The sequence below is a fragment of the Kryptolebias marmoratus genome, linkage group LG4 (assembly GCF_001649575.2).
Source record: "Kryptolebias marmoratus isolate JLee-2015 linkage group LG4, ASM164957v2, whole genome shotgun sequence".
In the NCBI taxonomy this organism is placed as follows: Eukaryota; Metazoa; Chordata; class Actinopteri; order Cyprinodontiformes; family Rivulidae; genus Kryptolebias; species Kryptolebias marmoratus.
This window is the reverse complement of record NC_051433.1, coordinates 23,629,391-23,642,205: the sequence shown is the minus strand read 5'-3', so window position 1 is coordinate 23,642,205 and position 12,815 is coordinate 23,629,391. Positions and strand designations below refer to the sequence as shown.

General features: G+C 40.9%; 1 protein-coding gene across 8 annotated transcripts in view; it reads left to right on the top strand.

The window, feature by feature from the left end:
• itpr1b (inositol 1,4,5-trisphosphate receptor, type 1b) overlaps nt 1-9,699 on the top strand; it is an 89,513-nt gene extending 79,814 nt beyond the window's left edge. For all 8 annotated transcript variants that reach the window (XM_037975190.1, XM_017430548.2, XM_025009190.2 and 5 more), the window contains 2 exons: nt 6,634-6,795; nt 8,501-9,699. In XM_037975190.1, coding sequence (XP_037831118.1) covers nt 6,634-6,795; nt 8,501-8,587 — 249 coding nt within the window. In that variant the 3' untranslated portion in view covers nt 8,588-9,699. The remainder of the gene's footprint in view (nt 1-6,633; nt 6,796-8,500) is intronic.
• Nucleotides 9,700-12,815: the final 3,116 nt, after the last annotated feature.

Below are 12,815 nucleotides of genomic sequence, written 5' to 3'. Positions count from 1 at the left end.
CATTTGCAACTGTTTCTTCAGCTGTTTTTAGATGTTTTTGGTCAAATGTAGAAATACCAAAAAAAGAACTTCATTCAGCAGTTATTTTTATAATTATAAAGATTCAATGCTAAAATGTTCATCCAAATCAATTCACAACATTTTCAACAGGAAGACATGTTTAAAGCTGGACATAAAGTGCAGTCTCTTGGCTTTAGAGGATTTTAACATTTAAGTTATTCATAAAGCACTGTAGCGTGAGCCGTGGATCAGCGGTGGAATGGTCGGCTTCCTGTTTGTGCAGTCAGGATTTTTATTCCCAGCTCGGCCGTGTCTTGAAGTTTTTCTTTGGAACGACACAAAAGCCCCGACCGTGTCATCTGTTTGTGGCAGACAAAGTGTGCTGCCTGCACAGACTGCAAATAATTATTAAATGCTGCTTGTTTGTTTAAATAGGTGAAAGAGAAACAAAACTACTTTGTAGAACCCAGATTAAAGGTTTAAAAATGGTTGAAAGTTACTAAATGTGACGATTATTATATTTACTGTTTGCACTGACTTTGAAGAAGGTTGGCTCCTTTTTTAGTCTAAATGTGTTTGGAGAAGTTACTAAAATGTTGGTTTTGTCACTTTGTCGAGAAGCCTCAGGATATCACCAGGAATGGCTTTTCACCCTGCAGCTTTTGTTCAGTTTTTATTTGTCTGTGGCTGTGTGGGCTTGTTGTTTTATCCTCACAAAGTGAAGTGAAATACAGATCAATCAGGCTCCAATCAGGTAGTTTACTCAGAGTACTTTAGCCTTCGAAAACTCCACCAAAAAATACATTTCAAGTGGGGGTGCAAACATTTTCATTTAAAGGCAACATGGTATCGCTTTCAGAAATTAATCAAATAAATGCACATTGTCATTATCAACTCTAATGTAACTTTTGTTAAAATTACAAACTAAGGGCCTGTTGATACCTGAGTGATCTCCTGGAGATCTCCTTGAGGGAAACTTCCACGTTTTCATGGCCGGGTTGCTGCTGCACATTGGAAAGGGTGACCGCCACAAACAGCACTCCACTATCTGCCGTTGTTGCTGTTGTTATCTACTCGCGCAAGCACAGGAAAAAAAACTCATCGACTGCAGCCATCCATAGTGCACAATAAGTCACACTGATACCAGGTGTCTCCAAAAACTTCCTCTTTAATACCTGGGTTCAAAAAGGTTTCGGTGTCGGAGAATCCGATCGCCGTCGTCCTGTAGACAAACGGCCGAATCGAAACGGAAATGTTCAGCGTTGTGTAAACCGGGCCTAAGAATGTTGTCGCATCAACCATTCACCATCGAGTTGGATGGGCTCTTTAAACTGCTAAAGCCATGGTGCATCTCGTTCTGATTATGCATCAAACAGAACAGAGTAGAAAGTTCTTAAACTGTAAAATCTGACATCTGCTCATAGCACATGAAGGTGTGTTAGGATAAAAAGGATGCCTAAAATTGAACTAAATTTTACCTCAGTTTTGAAAATGTAAATATCTGGTTATATATTATATATTTACATCAGAATACTTTGAACACGTCTGTGGAGAAGAAGCTTTGAATATTAGCAGGTGGCACTTAAAAGTATTGAATACTTTTACTGATTTTTTTTTTTTCTTTATATACATTTTAAATATGTCGTATGTATGTTGCCAGGTTTAATCATCCCTGTATTCTTGTTTTATAGTTTCATCTGTTTTTTTGTGTTTTTTATTCCAACAAGACTGACACAAGAAACTAAAATGTTTTGTTTATAGAAAAAAACTTCCTTTTTGTTTCACTGAAGAGTTTAACTTAATTTGTCTATGTTTTAAATGTTACCAAATACAATTAGTCTGACTGAGTTAATTGAAGGAAATCTTACCTGAATAAATAATAATAATAATAATATGATTTGATCCTAAAAGGTTATGACTCAGCCCAGATATATTAAGGCACAAGAAAGGAACTTCTTTATTACAACAAAGCTGTTTGATTTTTGAATATATTTTGTATATTCAACAAGCCGTTTCGTGCAGCTGATCATTCATCTTTGCTTGAATTTGTTGAATCATAACAAACTTCAGGATTAATCTGGCTGCTTTTATTTTCTGTCACAAAAATAAGAATCGGTTGAAATGTCTCTCTGATTTCTTGAACTAAAAGTATTTTTGTTTTTCTGATGCAACTCCTTTCCATGTACTTTGTGTTTGGATGTAGATGTCATCTCGCTGGCTAGAGTCACTTTTTAATAGCTTACAAAACCTTGACACTAGAACAAGAATAATTTAATAATTTCAGACATTTTTAATTTTTTAAATCAAACAAGACCCTTCTGTCGGTCAGATGACTAAATTTCCCTGTTTCAGTTCGGAGGAAAAAAAAAACAAACTGCGTTGAAATGCATCTTTGTGAAGAATGTGGCGCTGCTGAATGGTTTACACTTTTTAAGCACATTTCTCGTACAGTCAGTACTTCGCTGTGACAATCACCCGAAGTGTAATATGCGCTGAAGCGTTTGATTTGTCTTGTTTTGTTTTTGTTTTTTTTTAATCTGCTCAGCTTCTCTCCCACCGTTGTTTCGATTTTTTTTGATGGCACTGTTACGTGGAAGAAGCGATAAAAGCAGAAGGGGGTGGGGGGGGTGGTGAAGTCAGACTACTCTGACAATGACTGGGACTGACGTCAAAGGTGGACGTCTCTGGGTGAAATGTCACATCTAAGGTGTAAAAAGATGATGCATTGTTCACACTCATTGCCCTAAATCCTATTTTGTCTGACACTGAAAGACGCCTCTGCTTTTTGAAAAACGTCTATAAACTTGCAAAACATTTGTCTATCTGGCGCCAGCCTGGGGGGAAAAAAAAAAACTTTAACTTTTCGCATTTTCAGTCCTTTGATGGGTTTTGTTGTTTGTTTGTTTTTGGGGTTTTTTTTTTTTCTTTCAGCATACATTTGAATATTTGTAGATTGAGTGGGATGCATCAGGTGGCTTGTGGCATGACTGTGACGTTTTCTGTTGCTGTTTTAACCACACGGCATCCTGTTTCTCTGTCACGGCCCGTGCGGTTTTAATAATGAAAAATGTACTTCCGTCATTTCCATCGAACCGGCGGGTTGTTGAGTCTTAAATTGTGTCTGCACTTATCAGTTTACTGGAAGCGCTTTCATTTATAGGCACTGGAGATGGAAAGAGGGCCAGGCTGCCGGCGACAATGTCGTCAAATAAACGTGTGCTGCTTTTTTTTTTTTTTTTTTCGTTCTTTCTTTTTCTGTTAAGGCTAAATCAGGTTAATTTCAGAATGAATCCAGTGATCTTTGTTGTGGTTAATTTTGATTTTGAGGGAGAATAGTAGCACCATAAAATTACTATGAACATATTGTCATTTAATTTAAATCCTACTTTGGTCAAATTCGTGTACGTTTTCTTCAGTCGATTTGTAACAAAAAAAACAATTTTAATGAATTCATTTGAAATATTTTGCGTAAGTTAATGTTTTTAAAAAATGCAGAGATACTGTAGAACTGTGTTCACATACATGCAGCTCCTATTTGGACAGAAACACAGTTTATTTAAAACAATATGTGGTTGAAATTACAACTTTAAGGTTTGATTTATTGACTTTGACTGAAATATAATATTAAATTATTCAGACGTGCAGTTAGGAATTCCTACAATACTCACAATTTTCCCCCAAAAAAATTGCACAAACTGACTGATGCACGCCAGCGTGGTCAAGTGTGGGCTGTCTCCGTATTGCTTCACGAGAAATGAAAGGAATGAAACTGGTTGGATTGAGACAAATCGGACAAAAAACTGAATTTGGGAGTGGAGCGGATGGAAAACATTCATGCTATTTGTATGTGAAATTAAATTGTGCAACACCTAGCCTTAGAGCTCACAAAAGCACACACAAAACTGGTAAGAGTGTGAAGTTTGATCTAAAATACGTGCATTTTCCCCATGTGGCTTTGGCCGCAGGCAGTTTGTACTCGTCCCCCTTAAAGGTGCAAGCTGGTCTTAAGTCATATGCTGAACTAGACCATCCTGAAAAAGAATGGCAAAAAAAAAATGTTGAAGAAATGTAAAGGCACCGGCACAAAAAAAAACTTGCATTCACTTTTATTTGTCACTTTTTGTCTGAATAAACCATCATTGTTGGTCCATTAGTCAGTGTTGTTCTGAAATACTCACAAGGACTTACTTTAAAAACAAATGTAGGCAATACTTCATCATTCTTCCAAGTTTGTTTTTGTAATGATGGATTCTGCTAATGAAGTCAATGATAGATTGGAACTCTGAATATTTTCACAAAGTATGATATATTCTTTTTTATTATTTTTAATACTTTTTTTTTAATTTTTAATTATTAGGGTTTTTTTTATTATTGTAAACACCAGGGAGGGCTTAGCCCTACTAGCCCACAGATACCAGCCGTCCCTGCAAATCACTGAGAAGAAGAGAGGAGGAAGGAAAGAGACGGAGGCAGTATGAAGGGCCAGTGTCCACAGAACTGACCAACCTTCAGTTCCTGGTGGGGTAACAAGAACACCTGTTTTAGGCAGCAACGTCCACCATCAGCTGCTGTGTCTGGTGGACATTAGCGTGTCAGAGCTGGCAGCCTGAGTGGAATGAAAAAGTGATTCCTCAGTGTGGTCAAACTACCCATAAATCTGAGGTGTCCTTGTATTCATACCTGTGCAACAAAAGCATCTTCTGCTCAGAGATGAGACGGCACCCACTGAGGTCAAATGAGTTGTTGCTTTATTATCATACTGGTGGCCTGACAGCACTAATAATTTGGCCTGTTCAAAAGATACTGTGGCTTCTCTGCAGGCTTAGTATTTCTACGACGTAGGCATGACTTTCTTATTATGTCTATACATAAAAACATCTTAGTTGTTTCCATTTAGGTATTCTGTAAAGTGGCAAGACTGCCAAATTGAAGGACATGACTGTACTGTAAATTCAGCATGTGTGTTTGATAAAGGGAAGGGGGGGGCAGGCAAACTAGGTAAACACAACCTCTGTCACTTCGCATTCAGGAAGTGGAACATGCTCACAGTCGTCTTCTCCTCCTCTCAGAATGACTGTGTGCTTTTCATTATCTTAGTGTTGTGTAAATCCCCTTTGGCTGCCGTCTGACCTAGGAGTGGTTTGCGGCGTGCACGGCCACCTCACTTGCCCCACTGTCTCCAAATCGACCGCTGAAACCCAGGGACTTTTTAGTCCCTTTGTTTTGCGCTGCACTGTTCCCAGCCAGCGACCACAGCGCCACCGCGGCTATGCAACGCTGTCTCTTCTGCTCCGCGGGCCACGGACTGATCGACTTGGCTGATTCAGAACGCGGGGCTAGAGCTACACATCACCCTAACACTAACCATATCACAGTGCGTCCCTCCCGTTTTTGAAGGTACTTTCACACTCGGCGCATTAGATGCGGAACGTCGTGGAAACGTGAGGAACGGAACGCCCAGTCCAGATTGCCGAGTCAACGTGGAGGAGATTCAGCGACGGCGCCGGGAAAGAAACAAACGTGTTTTTACATGACTGGCCTGTTCACAGAGATGGTACCGGTGGCTCGTAGTAGTCAAGCACACAGATGAAAGTGAGAGAATGCAACTGCAGACGTAGGAACTCCTCATCTCGACACATTTTATAAATTACTGTTTTTTTTTTGTTTTTTTGCCAATTGTATTTAAATCTAAAATCTTAATGGCTCTAGTCCTGGCTGAATAAATGAACATCATTATTGTTTAAAAAAAAAAAAAGAGTAATTACACATTAAAGAAATGCAGTAGATTACATAGAATAATAGTTTTATGATTTTCTGTTGTGCTCATGTTTTATCAGAGGAACAAAACCCTACGATAACCATACTTTGTTGACTGAACTCGTCACCTTTCAGGCTAAAAACTTAAACATGAATTGCTTATTTCCTCAACTGAGTGAAATGGCTCCAATCTCCAAAATGTCATAGGAATTCATGCAAAGGGCCAAGCGATTGGCTCTTATCTTTTCAGAGAATTCTGTGATTGCCGAGCTGTAGCACTTCCTTCCAGTCTTCAGACATTTCGTCCCTTCATTTATTAAGCTTCACGCTCACACCTCTCTTTAAAGAAACTCATCACAAGCGTGCTGCCGCAGCTCCTGCCAGCCTTTATCTGGGACTGCTGGTCGTCCCGGGACTTCCCAGACAAGGGCACCGAAGTGTTTGAATCTCAGCGCGCTGCATGAGTGAGGAAGGTTCTGCATCGGTTTGGAGTTTTGTCAGTTTGCCAGCTTTATTGTGTGTTTTGTAGGACTGCGTGACATGAACGTATCACTGCTGAGTGAACCGCCCGTCTTAAGTGATTTCAAGAATTTGCGCGCATCCCATGTGATTCTAATATGGAAAGTCCCATCGTGAGTCATTTGATTGAAATCACTGCATGTGGCTAAAGGAGATTAGGCCTGAGAAGACGGATCAAGCGGAACAGCGTTTGTCCTGTAACGTGAAGCACTTTTGACCTAATAAACTAGCTCACATTAAAAGCAGTCCCTTCCTAGAAAACGCAGCATGTTGAGGAACGCGCCGCACAGAGGGCGCGCTGTCCGTTAAAGCTGTGTTTTTGAGTAACCTTACGCTGCGGCTCTTTGTGTTTGCCAGGATCACAACTTGGACTGGTTTCCACGAATGCGAGCCATGTCCCTGGTGAGCAGCGACGCGGACGGTGAGCAGAACGAAATCAGAAACCTGCAGGAGAAACTGGAGTCCACCATGAAGCTGGTGACCAACCTGTCGGGCCAGCTGACCGAGCTCAAAGAGCAGGTTGGTTTGAACACCGGGGTGGTGGGGGTGGGGGGCAGAATTAGGCCTGTCTGACGCCTCACTGTTGGGGAAAATATGAGGACAGAGAATACAGACGTCTTCCTGACAGACGCGGACACCCGGCGTCACTCTTGGTTTGTTTGTTTGCCGCCCGTTGACCTTTTAAATGCAGAGCTTACTAAATGCAAAAGACAGTGAGTCATAGTTCAGTGCACAGCTTGTGAAGCTTTCAATCTCATTTTACTTTCATCATTCACCAACAGCTTGTCTTTAGTTACTCTGGACTTCATTGCGGACTGGCCAGTGGCCAGACTCAATTAGAAAACCTGTTTCCCACTGTAAGAAACGACTGATATTTTTAAAACTATTTCGGTGTTTAAATTTGATCCCGCAAAGGCGACATGTTGCTGATGCTGCACATATGCCTCCAGTTGCACAACCGCTGCAATCCACTACTTCTAGTAAACCGATTTGTTAAAAACGTCCTTACCCTTAAAATGAGAACTATCTTTGCAGAAGTGAGCGTTTTCCAAGACACTTTGACCCAGACAGAGGAAATGATTGTTGTGTTGCCGAACCCTGCGAAGGACACACTTAACATTCGGTCACATTTCACTCCACGTTCGACGCTTCTCGGCCCTGTTTGGATTTCTTATCACCCGCTGCAGAGCAGGGTTTTGATGAAACTTCTGTAGAATGGCTGTGACTCAGCCGACTTCACAGATATCGAGCTAAAGCTTGCTGTGTGGTAAATGCGGTGGTAGCCGGAAGTCATTCTCAACACACATTCTGATCTCTACACATTGCGCAACATCTTTGCTCACAATTAGCTGCTAAAATCAGCACCGTCTGGGTAGAATTGAGCGAAACCTTCAGACGGTACTTATTGGCTGTAGATCTACAGCTTGCTAACATTTGGGGTCAACCCAAATTAAGATGGCTGCCACAGCTAATCGACCTTGCCCACCACAAATGGCGGTGACTCTGTGTGTTTAAAAAGCTCTATTGTGCATCGAGATTTGATGAATATAAATGTGCTGCTTTCCAAAGAAGCAATCAACCTCGATTCATAGAAAGGAGGACAAAAAGTAAATTGTGCTGTGAGCTCTCTCTGTTATTGGGTCACACCAAAGGAAATCGGATTAATCAGAAAACTGTTTTGCGGAAAGAGATGCCGCTCTCCTGCTAGTCGCGCTGAATCTGTCCAGCCGGTGTGCCTAAATGATGGTTTTGTCTAAAGTCCCTATACACAGAATTATTTCTCCCAGAACACTCATTGCAGGACCACTCCGTCGTCTCGCTTTTAATATTGATGTGTTTCAGTGCTGTGGTGCAAATCACAACCTCATGTTCAAGTTGATTCTGACCAGAAGAGGTAGCTCCGGTTCCAACTGGTGTAAAGGTTAGCGCCCGTGTTATGACTCGTGTTTTGCTTGATCTCTGAAATTCTAATCCACTCGGTTTCAGTATTAGTCGCCTGTATTCTGCCGTTTCCGTCACAAGGCCCAGAACGGTGCATGACGAAGCTGTCCGGATTTGAGAAGGATCGGTTTCAGATGCCGAGTTTGCGCTGCAGCCGTTCGGCTTCCGCACAGCGGCGCCCGAAAGTGAATCGATGCGGGCGATAGATCAGCAGAGGCTGCGTGTGTTTTAGGTTTTTTTAGCAGGAGGACATGTACGAGTCTCGCCTCTCTTTCCTCTCCAGATGACCGAGCAGAGGAAGCAGAAGCAGAGGATCGGCCTGCTGGGACACCCTCAGCACATGAACGTCAACCCCCAGCAGCCCGCGTGAGGCCCGCCGGCGCCACCACCGGAGCTGCGCCGTGCCGCGTCGACCTCTCCCATCTAATCTACGTGGTGCTGAGTGTGAAAGTACCTTAAAACGGTAGGAAAACACTGTAATATAGTTAGTTATAAGGCGATGTGTAGCTCTGCCCCACGCAGGTGTTACTCCAGGAAGTAACACCCTCCTTTTATGGTTAAATCTACTGGGATTGGTGCCAAATGTTTATTTTTGTTTGTTTTGGTTTTTTTGTGCACAAAAGAATTGGAATTCTCAACACATGGCCTTTAAGAGTCGAACTTGAATCATAATAAATTTTTTTTTTAAGCTTTTCTATTTATATTCCTGACACTATGAGCAGTATTCAATGTCTTATTTTTGTATGTGCAATACAATAACTTAAATATGCAACCTATTAGGTGTGTAAATTTAAGTTTTATCTGTTGTTTAAATCCACCGGTTTAGTTTTTGGCACTTGCTAATTAGCGTGTTAATTGTTTGTACTTATACAGAAACCTAGATGATACAATAAGCTGAATGAATTCTTTCTATAAGTCTCCAAAATGCTCATAGTTTTATGACTTCTGCACTCTGTAGGTAGTATATTGTACGAGAGCAATATAAAGGTAGTTTACTTCCGCCTGTATGTGTCAAACAGTCATATGTCACTGCTAACTTAGTTTATGAGATTAGCTTTCTTATTTAACTGAGTTGTAACAGAAATTGAAAACGATGTTTAAACTTTCCCTCGGTGGCTCCGACGCTATTAGGATTTGCTCAGGAATCACGTAGTTTCTTTGGTAACAAATATGCTATGATTTACTTACTTTAGCACCTTTTTTTTTGTCTAATCAAGTGTAGCTGCTTCTGTTAACACGTTGTTTTTTTTCTGTCCAAGTGTAACTTTTTAGTTGCCTTTTCATGCTATGAATGTTTTTTTTGTTTGTTTGTTTTTTAACTATATGTATATAAAGTTTGTTACTTAATGTACCTTTTGCTTTTGTATAGAAAAATAAGATGGACAGAAAAATATTACCCCAGAATGTTAAGAATAGGGAACTTAAAAAATGTCAATTTGTATATTAATGTAGAATTATTTATTAAAATGAATGTAATCCTCTTTTATTTGTGCTGTATTTATTGATTTTGTTATATTAAACTCTTGCTTTTAAAACAGATATATTTTAAGCATGCCTTTAAAGAGTGTTTTTAGTTTGAAAATATAATAATAATAATTATCTATTCCCCATAAATTACTGATTTTATATTAATGCTGCTGTTTTACCATTTTCAGTTTGGTGTTTATATAAATTTGCTCATTAGCATCTTAGAAATAAAACCTAATGTTAACTGGTGGAGTCTGAATGGACAAAATATGTTTTTGTACAAAAATGGACAATGTTTTACTGTCAATGATCAAAGGTTAACGTTGCAGTTTCAGTATTTGGGTTCAGATGATAACTTGACAACATCACGGTTTATTCAAACCCCTCAGCGGAACGTGCGTGTGTGGTTGGATTTGAAACGTTTTCTCACCGGTCTGTGTTGAAGAAGAGTCAAAACTGAACTTGAACCCATCTTTCTGAGAAACTGATGCCAAACTTCATTAGCTCACATATTTTTGTGTTACTTAAAATGCAAGTGTGTCTGAGTCATACCACAATTTTGTAGTGATTTAAAATGAATAATTTATCCCCCCCTCCCCCCATCTTGCACGACTATCGTGGAAGACGTTAAAATATGTCAAATCCTTTTGAATTAACGTCAGCTTGTAAAACAGTTTACTTACTATTAAACAATGTTTCCAACAGACCTTTCACAGCTTGAAATGGGCGATGTGGAAATGAAATAAGAGTGTTCATCTTCATCGTTTAGAGAGTGAACACGGTTGTCATTGGTTAAATATATTAGAACTATAACCTGCTGTGGGGGGAACTGAGCAGACAATTTTATAAATCAACATCCGAGACTTTCTATTATTATTATTATTGGTGTAGATATAAGTAATAATAATAATTGATGAAATATTTAGATTAGATTAGCATTTCTACATTTAATATATTTATTTTAATCAGATTTATTGTGACAGTCTGTAATTGTGGAGGCGTATTTGCACAGTGTGAATATGATTGGCAGAATGTGTGTGTGTGTGTGTGTATTTAATATATATTTGTTCTAAATATTGGGGGAAAATAAGCATTCAGAGGACAAACCTCCACCAAAGGTCATACCGTCAATGAAAAATTGTAGGATTCAGTTTTGGGTTTTTTATGTGACACCACCAATATTGCCTGATGGTTTCATTCGTTTTGAAGTAATCTTGCGAACAGACGGACGGACGCTGCCTAAAACATGAGGTAAAAACAGGAACATGTATATTTTTGTTTGTTTGTTTGTATGTGGTTCAGGAGAGAATAATGACACTCCTAGTGCCTCAAAAGCAAAATTGAGCATGAAAACCCTGGGCCGTGACCGCCACTCTCCCGACCGGAAGCGGGCCGCGGGCCGCCATTGATGACTGGCTAATTCCGCAGCTGAATTCGAGAGGTGCTGAAGAGACACGCGCCCCAGCCGGACAGCAGTCAGTCTGAACGGGAAGCTGCTGGGCCCTGAGCCCTTCCCGCTCCCTGCTGACTCCGTTGTTTCGGAGCTCCTATAAATAACCCGCCCTGCTCCGGGACCAGCCGGGCTCCCTCAGCCCCGGTTGGTCCGCCCGCGTGACGTCAGCGGCAGGGATCCGCCGCTCCGTCCATGAGGAGCTCAACGTGACAGCCCCAGGAGGACTTGAGCCCAGCAGCGAGGGGGAGGGGAGGGGGAGACAAACACCGGGCTGACCCGCGCTGCTCCAGCCTCTGGCGCACGTGCCGCGCACCGAGCGGCTTCCAGATAAACGGCTGAGCGCGTGACACCCGGCAGGGTCTGCGAAGGCGCAACAACAAAAGGAGTCGGTGGCTATTTGTGGCGCTGATAATGCACGAGGTGTTAACTACATTACATTAAACTTTCAAGGTTATTTGTGTGAATGCTGACTCACCTCTCACTGTTGTGTGCCTGTTTTATTTTTCATTTTCTCCAACCTCCTTTACAACCTAACTACTTCTGCACGGCTCCTTCAGCAGATGGCTGCTAAGACTTTGATGCTTTGAAAAATAATACTTTTTAAAATTCTTTTAACAAAAATATTCCCCCAAACATGCATTGAGATCTCTTCATTTCCTTTAAAACATGGCTTTCTTTTGAAAATCTGCTTTAGCATGTTTGCTCTGTTTTTGTTTATTTATGAAACCTTTAGTAGCCACAAAGCATTCTGCTATGTTTAGCTTTTAGCTTGACTTTTGGTGCTTTTAGAGAGAGTTTTGCAACTTTTAGCCAGCCCTTTTGCTGCTTTTAGTTTTCAGTTATCCTTTTCTTATGTTTAGCTTTTAGATAGCTTTTTATTCATTTTAGGCTTCAGCTAGCCCTTTGCTGCTTTTGGCTTACCTTTTGTTGTTTTTAGCTGCTGTTCTAATTTTAATATTTAGCTATCCTTTTGTTACTGGTACCTTTCAGCTATACTGTCTTGCTACTTTTAGTGATAACCTTTTGCTACTTTAACTTTCAGCTAACATTTGGCCGCTTTTAGTTAGCATTTTTGTTTGTGTTAGCCTTTAATGTTTTGCTAATTTTAACTTCTAGCAACTTTTAGGTATTGTTCTTCTAGTTTTGGGTTTAGCTAATATTTTGCTTCTTTTAGCTAGCCTTTTGACTGACCTTTTGTTGTTTATAGCTACTGTTCTATACCTTTTAGCTACTATGAGCGTTCAGCTACTGTTTTGCTACTTTTAGCTGGCATTTTGCTATTATTGCCTTTAGCTACTCTTTTGCTACATTAGCTTTCAGTTACCATTTTGCCGCTTTTAGCGAGCTTTTTATGCTTTTTAGTGTTGTGCCACTTTTAGCTACTGTTCTCCATGTTTTAGCTGTGAGAGCGGCTCGGTTTCAGCTCCTCACTGAGGCCTCAGCAGGACATGTCCTCCCTCTGCTTCTCTGTTTTGGTGCTCGATAAACGAACTTCAGCTCGTCGTTGTCCGTCCTTGTGTTGTTGTTGACCTCGCCGTCGTCAGCCCGCTCCTCTCCTCTCCGGCCGTAAACACACGGAGCAGGGCTCGTGAGGAGAGGAGCATGGCGCTCCACGGGACTCGGCCCCCGCCGGAGGAGTACTACACGAATGGGCGGGGCTCCGGCAGCAGGAAGGGGG